The sequence below is a fragment of the Rhodnius prolixus genome, unplaced genomic scaffold, assembly GCF_049639745.1.
Source record: "Rhodnius prolixus isolate KJV_2025 unplaced genomic scaffold, Rpr scaffold_3, whole genome shotgun sequence".
Classification (NCBI taxonomy): Eukaryota; Metazoa; Arthropoda; class Insecta; order Hemiptera; family Reduviidae; genus Rhodnius; species Rhodnius prolixus.
Genome location: NW_027411603.1, coordinates 4,080,079 through 4,097,709, shown reverse-complemented (window position 1 = coordinate 4,097,709; position 17,631 = coordinate 4,080,079). Strand labels below are relative to the sequence as shown.

The window sequence follows — 17,631 nt, the reverse complement described above, 5'->3', positions numbered from 1 at the left end:
TATTGTAGACAGCGGACAGTATCATCTTTAAAATAATTAACTCATTTCTTTGATGGGCACTCTGATCGAATGACCGACCCACTTGCTATCTTTTTTTTTTTATATTATATCTTGGTGCCTGCATTGATGCTGAACCTGCATAGAGTGATTGGACTCGCCCAACGGTGGATACTCTAAAAGACTCCTGTCCAAATGGGTCCATATTTTTGGTAGTAGGAGATCTAACTCTAAATACCTAAGTACCTTCCTATCTCTTCGTGACCTCTTGGAGTCACGGAAATGATGAGTGCCATTCGGGCATAGATAGAGCGGTTTTTCCACTCTTTTAACTTCCATAAGTTTTGCACATTTAACGTTATTTGGGAATTTTGTAAATAATTGTTACATAATATGCGCTTACATTTAACTTTTTGTTCGTGTACATTTAGAGTATTCCTCTGAACTGCTCACTGACCTTTAACCGTTATACGTTCACACCTGTACTGTTTATGGAAACGTTGATTTAATTAATGTTACCTGATGCAAAAAAGCTATGGTTGTGTTTCACAAAATTCATGTTGAATTATGGTTTTTGTTTTTTTAACAAGAAAACCTGTTTAATGTGAATCGTTTGTTTTGTATTGTTTGTTAGCCACCTCATTTTTTACATTTCTGTGCTATTCCAGGTATACACTTATAAAAATAAGGCACCACGGTAGCCGAGCGGTTATAGGCTAGACCCGCAAAGCTAAGATGTATTGCGGTACTAGTCTAGGCCTTGCATTTTATTTAATGGTTAATACGAGGAATTTATAGTAAAGTATGTTAGGCGGTTATAGGCTAGACCCGCAAAGCTAAGATGTATTGCGGTACTAGTCTAGGCCTTGCACTTTATTTAATGTATTAATATGAGGAATTTATAGTAAAGTATGTTTGCTAGTCACCTCCGTCCACTACACCTAATTTGGTAGTTGGACGTAAAAATGTGATGTCCAGTCTGCAGTTCAGGTCTCGTTTCCCTTTAAACGTTTTACTTTTAATCTCTGATTCGCAATTTTCTTTTTCTTTTTTTTTTCAATGAATGTCAAAAAAGTATGTGATCGCTGTGACAACCAGTGTCAAATGCCGAAACACCGTCAACGGAAATTTGAGTGTTGACTGATACATTTTCATCTTTTTCGAGTATACTTTTAAACGTTGCTAGTACCTTCTAAGATATTGAATTTAAACTGTTTTTTTCATCATTGAAAACGTTTTTTTGAATTGTATGAAAGGTCTTAAAATAACATTAGGTGAACCTTCTCTTGATTGTTATTTGCAGCAAACTATTGGTTAAATTGTACTGTCTCCAACAATAATTATTATAAAGTCACAATTTCAAGAAAGTGTTCTCTGTCCGTGGCTTCCATTCTCAACTAAAGGACATATATATTCAGAATATGCTTGTAGTATAACTTGAACGAACTGACGAGATAATTTAAAAATAATCTAGCAAAACTCTGAATTCCACAGAAATTTCACTCGCCAAACTGTAGCCCATGGAGGGGGGCTACTCAAGATTAAACTCAAATTTTTTGTTTTAAAATTTCTTGACAACTATATTATGTGCCTTGGATGGTGAAACATAGAAAGTATTGCAAAAGTAGAAACTTATTTAAGATTACTTCAGCTTCAATCTACATTTATAACATTTTGCTGTAGGGATTAAAATTATTTATTAGTTATTAAACTGATTAATTTACCATTTTTTTTATTTAGATCTAGCCGTATTACTGTGTAGTGACTTTAGATCAGTTTGCATGCTAGATTCTGATTGCTTCTTAACTTAGTGTACCTTAAAGATACAAGAAACCTTTAAGTATTGAAATCAAAAAATTTAGTGTTGAATTAATGTCGAAAAATTTAGCATTAGAATACCTTTCGATTTGTTTAGTACATTTTTTTTTTCTGCAATCTCTAAATAAGAGGCACATTGTTTACCTAATTTATTGAAGAAAATTAAAATTTCAATTATTAATTAATTTAATCACTCATTTTTACATTAATTATACAAAACAATGTAATAGATTTCAGTATTAATTAGTACAATTTAAAAAATAAGTTAACAATACATTTTATAAATTATACGTACACAATTTTTTTGGCAACACTGCTCTGCAACCCAAGAGAAACCTTCTTTTATACTTCTCTGTTAGCATTAGTGATGGGCAGAACGAGTCCGCGTTTGGAGTCGTTGGATTTGAATCGGTTCCAGGGTTGGAATCGATTCCAACAACTCGTTCACTGATTCCAGTCTGTACTTACCCTATGCATTAGTACAAATGTCACGCATTGTAATTAAATAAATCATTAAAAGTTAGCTTTTCCAGTTAATAACAAAACTATATTTCTTTAACACACATTAAGTAGTTCCCTAATTTCCAATTGATCTGATAAATATAAAATTAACAACGTAACCAAATATTAACAAAAATAGGCTAGTCAAATATAAAAATTAAAGCAACTGCAGTTTTGTCGTTATCTAGCTTGACCACCGGAGTTAACTTGATTCAAGAAGAAAAACGCAAATGGGTAGGAAATTATTCCCATAAAAAAAAAATTATAACCCTTCAAACAAAATGATTATTACTCATAAAGAAAGAAATATTTATTTACTATGAATTGAATATCAAGCTTTTAAAATAGCTTATTATTTTACAAAAAGAAAAAGCTGTGTGCCAAATCTTTAACTTAGCGGCTGGACGCTCTTTCTCTTATCTTCATTGGCGAAAGTTAAATCGTGTACATGTCATGACGACGATCAAAGTAATACTGAGCTAAAAAATAGTATTACCTAACTGGTTTACTTACTGCTGTATCCCTCCCACTCTATCACCTATTTCACAAACATTCGTCGATTGGAAGTAGGTTTTAGTTAAATATTTGTTTCATTTGAAAACAAAAAACATTATAACGCTTTCTCAAGATGTTTTTAAGTTTTAAAAATTTGTTTTTGTCCATTACTCTTGTAAAATACGAAGAATTTCAAATAAAATATAATGTACAAACACAAATGATCTAGAATGCAGGTGGAGTCAGTCGTCGTTGTCATGGTGATGGAACCGTTTAACGACTCCGGTTCCTGCTCCAGCATTTTCTATTGGCTAGATTCAGTGAACGAAAAAATGGAACGAGTCCGGTTTCAAAAGGATTTAAATCACTCCGGATTTGACTCCACCAATTCCAGTGGATTTAACCAATGAAATTGCTGGTGTTGGGCCGGAGTCGTTAAACGGTTCCATCACCATGGCAACGACGACTGACTCCACCTGCACTCTAGATCATTCTGTGTTTGTATATTATATTTTATTCGAAATTCTTCGTATATTATAAGAGTAATGGACAAAAACAAATTTTTAAAAATTAAAAACATCTTGAGAAAGCGTTATAATGTTTTTTGTTTTCAAATGAAACGAATATTAAACTAAAACCTACTTCCAATCGACGAATGTTTGTGAAGTAGGTAATAGAGTGGGAGGGATACAGCAGTAAGTAATCCAGTTAGGTAATACTATTTTTTAGCTCAGTATTACTTTGATCGTCGTATTAAGATGTACACGATTTAACTTTCGCCAATGAAGATAAAAGAAAGAGCGTCCAGCCGCTAAGTTAAAGATTAAGCACACAGTATTTTCTATATGTAAAATAAAATATTAAATAATAAGTAAAGTAACTACAGCATTGCTTTTTAATTAATGAGATGGGTGTGCCTGGTGTTTCTTTGCAAGGTTCGCTATATTGGGTACGAAATTATTTTTCCTTCGACTCCCTGTCTTAGATCGACCCCTACTTTTGTTTAGAAATTAACAAAATAATAAAATGAATATTATTTTAGAATTGATATTCTAAAAAAACCTTCGAACTTATTTTATTCTTCAAGCATCAGTATTTTAAGCTCGCCAGGTTTTGTATTTTGGTGTGGATTCCTCTTACAAGTTGGAATGTGTCAGTGAACTTCTACATAGTAGCCTTAAGTCAGTTTTATTTTAGTGTAAACGACTACAGTATTAATTATTTTCATTTTAATTTGCCTCAATTTTTTGGGGGCGGGGCGGAATCACTTTTTTTTAAAATAGGGATTTGAATCAACTCGTTCCACCATCGGACTCGTTCCAGTGGAACGAGTCCGCTCTAATAGCCCATCACTAGTTAGCATCGCCGTTCGCGGTCTTATACCTGACCGTAGTAAATAATAATTTCCAGCTAATTCTCCTAAAGTAAATCAATTGCATAAAACTAGTAAATAATTTACTTAAAACTATAAATTAAAACTGTCCGGTAGGACAGTTGTATAAGGGTTGATCGTCAAAAACTGCACGAAAAAGCGTAACGTTGAAAAACACCCAACTTTGACAATTTTTTTCTCTTTTTCTATAAAAGATAAAATTCCCAAATTTTCTTTAAAATATAGGGCAAACCCTCCTTTATAACTGTAATTTTTTTGCAACCCCCCAGACCTAATAGATTTTGAGAAAAAAGTGGCCGAAAATGAGCAAAAACGGCATTTTAAGAAATTGTTGTTGTTCTTCTTCTTCTTCTTGTTGTTGTTGTTACCTTTTTTGTAAACTACGTAGCGCCTAAACGCGAGAACCGATTTTCATGAATGAGGTGACATTCGATTCGGAATTTTATGTAGATGTGCCTTTTGGGGGTCTCGACGCTGTACACCGAATGGGAGAGGAGTTAGCCCCCTTTATGTAAGGCCCCCTTCAAAATTATTATTACTAATTACTCTGTAAATCTTAGCCCGATTTTGATAAAATTTGGTAGGATGATAGAGTTAGGGCTCCCCTACGTAACATTAAAGCGGCGATCTGCTCTTACACTAGTTAAGGGGAAGTATAGCAATCGTTTCAAATTATCGACAAGTGAACTGATTTTCATGAATGAAGTGTCATTCGAATCGAAATTTTGTATAGATTTGCACTTTAAAAGTCTCGTCGCTATGCCTCATATGGAGGGGAGTTTGCCCCACCCAAGTAAGGCCGTTTCTAAAACTATTATTACCAATATTTCTATAACGCTTTGTCCGATTTTGATAAAATTTAGCACGAAGAAGTGATTAAAGCTCCTCTATATGGCTGTGAAGTGCCATCATGCTCTTACACCTACTAAGAGGAAGTACTGCAATCGTTAAAATTATCAATGGGTGAACCTATTTACATTAATGAATTGTCGTTCGATTAAAAATCTTTGCCTCTTTGCCTTTTATGGAGAAGTACTGTAATCGCCCGTTTATTTTTCTTACTTCTCTTAAAAGGAAGGTCTGAAATCGCAGTTTAAATTTGCTTTTTACGTACAAATACCTTCCTATTTTATATAAAAAGGCTTTCTCAAAAAAATTGTTATTGAGGATGGTTTGGGGACCGCAACTATAATCATTCTTTAAAAGATCTCTCCAGTGGTAGTTACGGTTCCTACTTAACACCTTATCAGGTTATAATGATAGAATTGCTTATTCCAAATTTAAAAAAAACAGTAAAGCAGATATGTAACTTAGCAAAATAGACAAAAATGAAAATCTATCCAAAAGGTACAAAAATCTCCTTAACAAAAACTTACAGTTTAAAAAGTTAAGTATAAGGGTTGATTAAACGCCAAAAGGTACACAAATCAGCAAGTACCCAACATTTCATTCAAGCTTAGTTGATATAATTTAAGTAATTTTGCTGCATTAACTTTTCCTTCACATTTTTTAGAATTTATTAGATGTCACATACCCTTATGCTGGCCATTTTCATCTACAAAATATTTGTTCAAGTAGCACACCATTTAACTTAGATTGACTGTAATATCTATTTATCTATAATAATCAAACTATTAATCACTGGTGAAAAAGAAAACGTTATAAAAAATAAAAAAATATGAGGCTAAAAAATTCATAAACTTTTTTAAAAATTGCTTACACCAACATACATCAATGATTTTATTTATTTTTATTTTTAAATAAAAATCGTCGGTTTAAGTTCATTCTGCGATTAAAGTAATTGTTATTTTATGAAGTAGTCAATCTGGCTTTATCGCAAATAATATAGTTTCCTTCAATTACATTCTCCATCTAGGTGTTCTTCCCACAATGTTGTGTATATGTAATATAAAATAAATAAGATATGCATATATTTAGGACAGCTAATTATTCCAGTATTTTACCATAAGTAAAATTAGGGGAACTAAATTAAATTACAATTGAGAAATGAATAAATAATGTTGAATAATCTACTTGTTATTAACTGTGTGTTATTTGTGCTCACGAATATTTCGGTAAGACGAATTCAAGACTGAAATATTGCTTTAAATCCTCCGTGATTCAAATTTAAACAGTAGCCGACTCTAAATTTGTCTTTTTCTAATTTAACATGCATGTATATGTGACAACTTCAGAATCAGAAGAATAATTTGGAATAGAGTTAAAATAAAGTACCTATTTATACGAAGATATAATATACATTTTATCACAATTATAACTATTATGAATGAACTGGCCAGCATAAGGGTATGTGACATCTAATAAATTCTAAAAAATGTGAAGGAAAAGTTAATGCAGCAAAATTACTTAAATTATATCAACTAAGCTTGAATGAAATGTTGGGTACTTGCTGATTTGTGTACCTTTTGGCGTTTAATCAACCCTTATACTTAACTTTTTAAACTGTAAGTTTTTGTTAAGGAGATAGTGTAATAGTGACAACTAACCAACAGCAAGATTACGTACCACTACCATTTTTAGGAAACAAATTGTAAGTACTATTGAATAATCTAAAGATCTCTCAATTCAATAACTTACCTTACATTCAGCAAATAGCTTTTTCGTGTTAGTTACAAGAGTTTACTAAATAATATGAAATGATTGCAGAAAAAAACATAAATTTAAAATTGAATCCTTTGAAAGGATGTGTTTTTTAATTCTTGCACTATAAATTCTTCTAAATTTCTAAATCCATGATTTTCAGCTTACTTTAGATTATACCAAAGAAATGTGCCATTGTTTCTGTTTCAAAAATATTGCTTTCTTAATTTCAATATTCTTAGTTTTTATTGATTTGAATGTATATAATTTGTAATTGCTGAAATATTTTTGAACGATTCATATTTATTATGTAAGTATATCGTATTAAGAACGGGTGGAAATGGATTTCTCTCTTGAAATACCATTTCTTTGAATTGTAAGCTGGTCAGCTGATAATTATTAATTCAAAGTGATTTTGTCGCAGCGAAATTTGGCCGATTGTAAGATCTATAACGTACATTTTGATCCAATCTATTTATTACAAAATCAATCTTATTCATTGCAATTAATCTTTTAAGTAATTTTGAAACTTTTAAGGACCATCCTGCCAATAAGTGATTCCTTTTCTATGCCGCAATCACACTGTTGTTTCCTCTGCCACTAATTACTACGTATTTGACTAAAATTTGCTCTTAATTATCCAATCATTAGAGAGCAAGAGAGCTAAGTGACGTAGTCCACTCTCTCTAGAGAGGCAGTATTGATGTTACAACTAAATTTTCAAAATTATAATCATGAATCTAGCTGTTGTAATCAACAATTACTCATAACCGAGGAGGCATCATTATTATGCTTTATACACTGGGCCAAAAAAAGTCTGTGAACACTAACCTAAATTTTATTACTTTTATCATTTATCTTATTAGAAACTTCTTTTATTTTCAAATGAAATATACTATTCGATAGAGAGAAACCAGAGTTTTTCATTTTATATTCAATCTTTTATTTTTGTTCAGCAGGAATATCACAATTAAATGTTTAACAAAACAACACCCCAAACGAATGCAAAAAAAGTCTGTGAACAGCTGTATAAATATGTAAAAACATTAAGATAACAAACAGAAAAACGATTGAATAAAGTTTCAAAGTTCTCTATTGTATTGTAGAAACCACTACAGTCAGTTTTGTGAATAAATAATCTAATTAGTACATATTTAACCACTAATATGGAAGTTCCCAGACCAATTCGAGAACTTATTGTGACGTTGCGAAATGAAAGAAAAAGTATTCGAGAAATAGGGAAGATAGTTCAAAAAAACCCTTCAACGGTGCATAATATAATTAAAAAGTACGGAAATGTGATTAGTAGGCCACGCAGTGGACGGCCACCAAAACTTAATTCCTTCCATAAACGGCAAATTCTGAAGTCTGTTCGAGAAGAACCCAGGACAAGCGCTCAAAAATCAGTCAAGAATTATCAAGGGATTATGTGTAAGCGTAACACCACAGACAATTAGAAATAAATTACATGAATACGATTATTGCGGTCGAGTCCCGAGGAAAAAACCTTTAATCAATAAAATAAATAGTAACCGCCGATTGGATTTCGCGAAAGAATATGTTTCTAAGCTTTCTAGTTTCTGGGAAACCGTAATCTTTTCAGATGAGTCGAAATTCAATGTATGTGGGTCTGATTGACGACAAAAAGTGTGGCGAAAAAGAAATGAAGCTATGAAAATGAAAAATATGAAGCCTACTTTTAAGCATGGGGGAGGCAACATTCTGGTGTGGGGTGCATGAGTGCTAAAGGAGTGGGCAAGTTAGATCTAATTAATGGTATGATGGACCAATATGTGTATGTGGATATATTAAGACGCAATTTAAAAGAAAATTCAAAAAAATTAGGGTTGGAGGGAACGTTTGTCTTCCAACAAGACAATGACCCGAAACATACCGCACTAAAAACTCGGGAATGGCTTTTAAATAATACACTCTGGCGCCTAAACACCCCTCCACAAATGCCAGACCTTAACCCAATAGAACATTTGTGGGATGAAATCAGCCGCGAAATAAATAAACGAGGAATAAGAAACCGTGAACAACTAAAAAACGCTATTTTAGAAGAGTGGGATAAAATTCCAACATTGACGACCACAAAATTATTAGGATCGATGAAAGCTCGCTTGTTGGAAGTGATTAGGAACATAGGAGGTCCTACAAGTTTTTAAAATTTATAATTCACGTACAATGTGTAAGAATGATTTATTTCTGCAAAGTGTTCACAGACTTTTTTTGCATTCGTTTGGGGTGTTGTTTTGTTAAACATTTAATTGTGATATTCCTGTTGAACAAAAATAAAAGATTGAATATAAAATGAAAAATTCTGGTTTCTCTCTATCGAATAGTATATTTCATTTGAAAATAAAAGAAGTTTCTAATAAGATAATAATAAAAGTAATAAAATTTAGGTTAGTGTTCACAGACTTTTTTTGCATTCGTTTGGGGTGTTGTTTTGTTAAACATTTAATTGTGATATTCCTGTTGAACAAAAATAAAAGATTGAATATAAAATGAAAAACTCTGGTTTCTCTCTATCGAATAGTATATTTCATTTGAAAATAAAAGAAGTTTCTAATAAGATAATAATAAAAGTAATAAAATTTAGGTTAGTGTTCACAGACTTTTTTGGCCCAGTGTACATAACCTTCAGGATTTGAAGGCAAACTTAGGAGAGCCGATTTTAAAATCCTGGCATGTTCTTGTGCCGAAGAGATCTCTCTGCACCAGCTACGGGGAAATTTCTTTGCCCTCATTGAACCTTTTTTTTTATCCTGATTTTCAAAATTCAACCACAATAACATGAAAAATTTTTTTGCTTACAAAATAAACTTTTTTTAAAAAAAAGAAGCAGATTGCATGAAATTTTATTAAATAAACGCTTCTGTCTTTACAGAAATTAAAAATATTATATTTCTTTTTGTTTAAATTTGTGGAATCAAATTGCAACCTTTTTTTTTATATATAACCTTCCACTTATTAATCTATTTTGTATAAATGTTTCAGCTGTAGCTTAATGAAGACTGTCAGCTGGGAAAAAAATACTCAAGTCCGTCGTCTATACTTCGCAGCTGCTTTTATAAGTTATCTTCTTTTTTGGTTTTCTTTGTTAAAAAAAAAATATAAATACAAGTTTAAGAAAAAACTGAAGCGTTCGGGACCAGCCTTCTAAGAAAGAAAAAAGATGAAATTATAAATAAAAAGATCTTTGAAATTCGCACAATTTTTGTTTTGTTTTTGTATTAAATAGCACAGATCTCATCTACTATTTATAAATAATAAAAAAATTTATAGTTACTTATAAATATATATCCTCTTTAAACTTTATAGCTTTAAACGAGCTGTGCATATTATGTGTTTTATTTATTCTAAATTAATTTTAAGTTTCACTTTTTAAAAGATTTTTCCACGCCTTAATAAAACAAAACAAAGAAACTTTCTTTTAATATTATAGTTCTTAATCTCTAAGAGATAAAATTTTATAAATAAATTTATGTAGTTGAACATAATGTTTCAAACTTTTTAGATTTAAATTTATATGGTTTCACAATTTCCATTTTTTATATAATCACACTTGAATAGATTATAAAATACGTACTATATATATATATCTCCTAAATTTAGTGGGGGCGGGAGCATTGTTTACTTCTTTAAGCTATTCCTTAGAATATTTAAAGATGTATTAGTGAAAAAAAATATCTATATATCTTATAATAGGCTAAATAATTTTATGACGTGTTTCAGAAAATGCACAATCATTTTTTTTTCTCCTTTTTAAATATTAAAGCACAATTAATGTTAAGGATTTGATGCTGTAAGTTTTCATTATAATTTATTAACTTCTAAAAAAAAAAAAAAAAAAGCTTCATAGAGCGAACAAAGAATATTATATTAGAGAATTTTTTAACAAATAAACAATAAAGTCAATTTGATGTACTTAACGATATAATATAAGGAATCAATATAAAAAAAAAATGTTTGTAGCCTAAAAAAAAAACTTTGCGAGCTTTAAAATGATGGATGTTGCCGCCATCTATTGGGTATAACTGGGGGGAGCTTTGGGGCTTTCAAAAAAAAAAAGAAAAAAGTGTTCTTAAACGATGGGAGTATAAAAACGCCGATGTTGGTCCAAAAACCTTTTTTAGCCAGCAATGCCACATTAAAATCGCAGAATCTAGTTCTGATGAGTGCAGCCTCCTAGCCATTGAGCAGTTCAGTTCCACTTTCTGTTGTTTGAATGGATTTTTTAAAGGCTCTCCGAGAGATTCCTTAAGCCCCAGCCTTCTCATTTTTCTCAGCATCCCTAAGGGGTGCATGCAGGCTTGCTGCTGCTTCTCTTGTTTGTCTTCTCCCCACCCAGGATGCTGTTCCTTCTTTCCTCTTTCTTGGGCTCCACACTCTAGGGAGCACCCTTCTTGACCAAAAAAGCTGGTGCCATCATCATCATCATCATTATCACCACGATTTATAGGTTCTTCTTAAAAGTAGCTCTTTTAAATTCCATATTCACTGTTACTGGTCAGAATTTTCTCGATTCACAATGATGACGAGATCCATGGATTAGCTTTTTCTAGCCTGCAGTTGGAGTACAAAAAAAAAAACATCTGCAGAAATGGGGAAAAAAAAGGTTGCCAAGTATCTGAGACTTTTGAGTGTTTTTCTCTTTTTAAAAGCAATCTTTTTGCAAGATACTCATTTTCGCCTTTATTTGGAAAGTGTTCTTGTCCTTAAAAACTCTTACCTTATTTCTCTAATAAATAAAATCGCATTTCTAGCCCAGAATTCTCATCTTCTGGCTTATTTTGAAATTTCAAAATTTCTAAGAATTGAAACCGGTCAGTTATAAACATCAAGAGTCGACAAAAAGCGCTTTTTATTGCTTTTTTTTTTTTGTTCCAGCACAAAATCTCAAGAATTGATGAACAATCAGCAGCGCAGAAGTTGTGCAGGTTGATTAATTTTGATTACCACTTATCGCTTTAAATTCACAAAGTAAGAACTGAAAACGTGACGTGTATTTCAGTTTATGTCTACTCTTCCCAGTTATACCGTATTTTATTTTAATAGATTTTATTTACATTTTTTTTTAGGGATATGAAAAAAATAATAATAGTACAAATTAAATAAAAAATATAAACTTTTTTTTCGTTTTATCCTACTGGCTGGTTCCTACTGCCTGTTTTTAAATTTCTTTATTTTTTAATTAAAAAAATTCTTTGAGCTTCAAGATTATTTAAAATTAATAACCAGTCAAAATATATAATTTCAGGGGGGGGGGGAATTAATTTAATTTACCCCAAAAAAAATGAAGTAAAATTAATACGTCATACACTTAAATGAATTAATAAATAGTAATCTTAATTTAAATATATATATATATTATACGTATAAAATATATATGTTATAATCGCCCAGAATTTGTTAAAGCACCTTACAAAAATATTTTAAAAAAATAAAAAAAATTAATAGCAACAATAAATTATTATAATACAATAATATAAATCTTAATTACATAATTAATTATATAAATTAAATAAAAGCAGAAATGAAAATTAATTCAACAGCTTAGCTTCACATTTTAATTTAATTTATTAAATTGATCATATAATCCTGAAATTAGATTGTAGATATAATAACATGATTGTTAGTCGTTGATTTTAATCTTGCAAAATCTTAATGTGAAGACAACAAAAAAAAAAAAAATTGGGTTATTTTTTTTTAAAGATTGAGAAAATTAAAAAAAAAAAAAAACGCGGATCCATTAATACAAGTATATATATTTTTAGAAGCTGTATGATGTAATAAAAAAAATTAATAAATCATGAAAATGAATTAATTTAAAAAAAAAAAATCAAAGATAATAAAGTTCCAGGATTATCTTTGATTAATAAATAATTTTCTTTTTTTATTAATATCATTGTAGCTTTCTAAAAATATGTATAATAAAGAAAAGACAATGGTACCAACCGAACCAAACAAAGGGAAGGTTTCTTTCGGTTGGAGTAAAAGGTTTTGTAGCCAACTTTTTTTTTTTTTTTGACCATTTATGAACATCAAATTAAAATTGAATTAATTATTTTATTAATTAAATATAAGTAATTTATATAAATGTATGTATAGTAATTAATTATTACTATAAGTTAGAAAATACTAATATTTTCAAAAAAAAAAAACTTTAAAATCTTTTGTAGCTTTAAACTAAAAATAAAATACAAAAAACAAAAATAAATGAAAAAAAAAACAAAAAAAAAGATAAAAAATCTATAAAAAAAAAAATATTAGTGATAATCAAATAAAACTGTATAAAAAAAATATATCTATGTATTTCTTATTGCTGCTCAATCAATATTGAATAAAAGCTATTTCTGTGAATAAATGTAAAAAAAATTAATTGAAAATTCATCAAAACAAGAAAACAGATTTTTTTAAAAAAAAGAAAACTCTTTGATGAAAAAAAAAATTTTCCTTTTCTATAAAAAAAAATCTCTGTGTGTACGTGAATTATAATATTTAATCTAAAATTCTTACATGAATTCTTCTAAAACGAAAACAAAAATGAATTAACTAATAAGATATTGATTTTTTTGATTTAGTTAATTTTTTTTTTTGATTGTACAAAGTAATTGTGCAAAAAACTTGTTTTTAGCTTTAAAAATAATAATAACTAATAATAATAAAGATAACCTAAAAGAAGGTTTTATTAAAATAAGAAATGAAGTTGTAGCTAGTATTTATTAGCTGGAGTAGTAATTTAGAAAATGCAGAAAGAAAAAAATTAGCTGAATGAGGTAGCACGTTAGAGGCATCAAGCTGGATGGATGGAAAACTAGTTTGGTTCTCGTCCAGTTGCGCGGCTACCTTTAGGTTTTCCTACTTCTTCATCTTCTTCTTTCATTTCATTTTTCTATTTCAAGGAGCTTTTCTTAGCTCACTGTTTGTTTTGTTTTTTTTCCTCACGGTGATTGTAAGTATGGGGAGACCTAGTGCTGGTCTTGAATTTAGTCAGAGAGAGAGAACAATTGTGCCTCAAAAGGCTGCTGGCCCACATTATACTTGGAGACTCTCCTAAAGAGGAGGGCGCTAATCACCAAAAAGTCTTGACGCGCCTTAATTAAACTTTAAAATAAATAATCAAGAAAATAATAAATATAATCACAAAAATTTTATAAATAGTTTGTGCCAATTATTAATTTAATAAATAAATAAATAAAAAGAAAGTAAAAATGCCTTTTCGAGTTTCAAAAAAAAAAAACAAGAAAATCGTTGATTCAAAAAATAAAAGAAAATGTATTGTCTCTTAGAAACTCGCACAGCTAAATTTTTGAAAAATCATTTTTTGCACCGAACAAAAAAATAACGAGAAAGTCATTTCTAAAAATTAAAAAAAAATTCTTTTAAACAAAATGGGTGGATTAAAACCCATGGAACTTAACCTAAAAAAATACTTCGACAAAAACTCTTTTTTTTTAAATATATATATATAGAAGCACTTCTTAACTTCTATAATAATTAAATATTTTTAAAAATATTTCTAAACACTTTTACTATTTTTATTAAAAGACAAATCAAATTATAAGATATTAAAAAAAATTTAGTGTGTATTTCTAGCAATTACTCTATTGATTGTGTTTATATTTATTTTTTAGATGTTTATTAATAAATCTTTCGAACGCTGATATTTTCGTGCTGGTTTAAACAACGCTGATATTTTGTGCTGGGTAAACTCACTTGTATATTTCACTCTCAAAAAGTGTTTTTCTTTTTTTTTTCTATATGAACTATATTGTAAGTTAAATAGTAATAAAAAAAATATGTATAATCTATATAAAAAAACAAAAAATTATATATAAATATTTATAAAAATAAATACAAAATATATAAATAAATATCCTTACCTTCATAAGTATAATAATATGAACTTATTTAGATTTGCTAGCAGAATTCAAGAAATATAATTATAAAACAAAAAAAAACAAATAAATACTTTATTCTGTAATATTTATTGACTTCTTAATAAAAATAAAATCTGGGAAAAAAATATATATAAATTTATTTTCCAAAGATTAGAAAATAAAGACCGCCATAAACACGAAAATCTTATACATACATACATATAAAAGTGCTACAAAAAAAAATACTCACTTGGTAATACTGCAAAGGCTAGATTATAGCTTTTCATTGGGAAAAATTCACAACATTTAGAAAAATAAATGGAACAATATTAAGAAACCATGAACAACAGAAAGTAAAATACTTTGCCCTAACTTTCCCGTCATAACCTTACACCTAAGTTAGGTTGTAGATTAGGTTACTATTAGGTAGGTTAGGTTACACTAACAACTTAAGAATTGTGGGAAAAAATAATAATAATGATAAAAACAAAAGAAATGGAATTATGAAATGCTAAAGAACATTATATATTCTCTTTCATCTCTTTTCGTTTAACATGAAACAAGTGCGGTTATGGTGGAACAGTGCATAATCTGTTTTTGTTTAAAGTGATCTTGGAGTGTTTTTAGTTGATCTGTTGCTCTTCGTATACTGGATTCATTGAGAACAACTGGAATTCTAATAACTGTCTAATGAAAGGTAATTAAGAAAAGAATCTTGTTATTTTTATTTTTGTTTAATGTTACATTTTTATTGCTTCTAGAAGTAACAAATCAAAACTGTTACAATTAAAGGTCCACACGTACATTGTATAAGTATCAAATTTGACATTCACTCGGTGTTTTATTCTGTTCCACTTTTTTCTTATCCTTAGGGTTACGATCTCCGTTCAACATGTTAAACATACTAATAATAAATTTCCCAAAACATGACAGCCGTATATAAACTTCAATTTTACCAGTTATATCTTTAAAAACATTTTCAATTTTACAAGAAGTGGCTAAATTAGCGGTTGTTGGAAAATCACTAGTTGTAGACGCATAATGTACTGAATCGATAAAATTCTTCCGTATATCAACTTTAGCTTGGCCAATGATTTTCGATGGTTCATCTTTGCCCGCATTACCATAGACTAGAAAATAGAGCGATGATGCGTTCAGTTTTGCCAACATTTCTACTGGTTGCATTGGAAATAAACAGGAAAAACCTAGGGAAAAAACGGAAGCAAAAAGTAAGAAGTTTAAAATATAGTATATTTTTATTCTTAAAATAATACAATTTCGAGAGTTTTTTTCAAAACTGAAAATAACGCCACCTACGCTTTATGCCTGTAGCTGTAATGGCCAATTACGATAATGTTATCCTAAATAAACAACTTAATAGTCGTAACTTTTCAGTTGCTCTTCCCACTCTACGTGAGATTAATCTAGGCGTAGAGACAATAACTCTGAAATTAAGACAGATCTATCAGGACCTCTACTCTCTAAATAACGAACGGACATTACAGAACTTACTCTTGCCCCGTTTAGATGGGCTCTAGAAGACTACAATGAATAATAGCTGCAAATGCACTGCGTATCTTCTTGGATCAGTTATTTATTGTGGAAATCAAGCTTTTAAAAAGTAAGATTATGTAAAAGTCTCAAAAAAGGCTGCTTTAAGTTTACCTGCTTTTTGACTGTGCAAGGATGTCTTCCTTACATACATCGCTTCTTCCGGCAACTTGGTCTTCTTTACTCTATCTTTACCACTACTTCCTCTGGACATCTTGGAATGACATTTTACCTGTTCAGGCTCTGGTAAATGAATGCTCTTACAGTCTTTCACTGTTAATTTAAAAAAGTAATGTTTTATTCAATTGTTTTAAATACAATATATTCGTCACATTTACTTTCGGTTAAGAAATGGCCTAAAATGAAATTGCCATGGAAAATATTTCGACTAAAAGTTGATTCGATCTACAATCAGCACACCAAGTGAAAAAAACTTCAGTACGGGACCATCCACAGCTAGCGCTTTATGGTGTCCGTTTTTGTAAGTTTCTTCGCTTGCTAGAGGTTTTGATTAAAAATTTCGCAACGGAAAAAAAAAAACTTGTAAAAATTTAAACCAGTGTATACGCTGGTTAATAAGAGTGATTATACAAGAAAATCGCACTTGAAAATCGTTGCTGTTAAAAGGCCAGGTGTTTAATTTTAGGGGAGCTAACAAGAAAAAAAATCTTCGCGGTCGCAGTACAATTTGTACAACAGTTTTCTTTCTACATTTGCATACAATTTTCCAAAACTTACTTACCTTCATCAATTTCTACATCGTAAAAGTCTGGGTAAATAATTCTCACTCTAATGGGATTCTTAATCATCTCTTTTTCAGAGCCAATTAGTAAATCCTCTTTAATATCGATATTTTTTACTAACACTTCGAACAGATATAGATGTTTGTCTGTCAGATTTTTTGATTCACCGGATGCCATAATTTATTTGCGGTTTTCAATGAGGAAGCCATATACATACAAAAAATTTTGAATATTACTTTTTAAGTAAAATTAGTGTTGTTCTTTGTACTATAGAAATTAATCTAAATCATCACATGCGTTGTCTTAGTAACAGTTATTTATTGTAAAGTTCTAATTTTTGTTATTAACTGTTTGAATTATTTGTAGACTTAAATGTAAAATTTTTATATATTTATTTTTAAATAATGTAGTACTTCTTTTCTATTCTCACATGATTTCATTCATGGGCATTTCCAACTCTTTGCCAGCATGCGTATAGTAACGCTTAGTTTTTATCTGAAATGATAACCTCTATTTCTGTTTGTTTACAAACAGCAGCACGACGGTAATTATTAGATGATTCTTATCCGTTCTATTCTGGGCTAAAAAAAAAAAAATTCAAGGAATTATATCTACAACTCTGCCTGTGTTCAGGTAGTTTGAT

The 17,631-nt window shown here is 29.8% G+C and overlaps 2 protein-coding genes across 4 annotated transcripts in view; one reads left to right on the top strand and one right to left on the bottom strand.

Moving 5' to 3' along the window:
* Positions 1–14,800, top strand: part of LOC141452495 (uncharacterized) — a 155,083-nt gene extending 140,283 nt beyond the window's left edge. For all 3 annotated transcript variants that reach the window (XM_074124699.1, XM_074124697.1, XM_074124698.1), the window contains one exon: positions 9,809–14,800. In XM_074124699.1, coding sequence (XP_073980800.1) covers positions 9,809–9,819 — 11 coding nt within the window. In that variant the 3' untranslated portion in view covers positions 9,820–14,800. The remainder of the gene's footprint in view (positions 1–9,808) is intronic.
* A 595-nt stretch (positions 14,801–15,395) lies between these two features.
* LOC141452499 (uncharacterized) lies at positions 15,396–17,287 on the bottom strand. The gene is made up of 3 exons (XM_074124705.1): positions 16,988–17,287; positions 16,360–16,518; positions 15,396–15,899 (listed from the first exon to the last, which is right to left on the bottom strand). Exons 1-3 carry the CDS (start codon positions 17,163–17,165, stop codon positions 15,511–15,513), a joined length of 726 nt encoding a protein of 241 aa, XP_073980806.1. The 5' UTR covers positions 17,166–17,287; the 3' UTR covers positions 15,396–15,510.
* Between the last annotated feature and the right edge of the window lie 344 nt (positions 17,288–17,631).

Coding starts and splice junctions, on each gene's coding strand:
- LOC141452499 (XM_074124705.1), bottom strand. CDS start 17,165: ATGGCATCCGGTGAATCAAAAAATCTGACAGACAAACATCTATATCTG. Junction 16,519..16,987: donor CGATGTAGAAATTGATGAAG/GTAAGTAAGTTT, acceptor TTAAATTAACAG/TGAAAGACTGTAAGAGCATT. Junction 15,900..16,359: donor CTTGCACAGTCAAAAAGCAG/GTAAACTTAAAG, acceptor TTTTTTCCCTAG/GTTTTTCCTGTTTATTTCCA.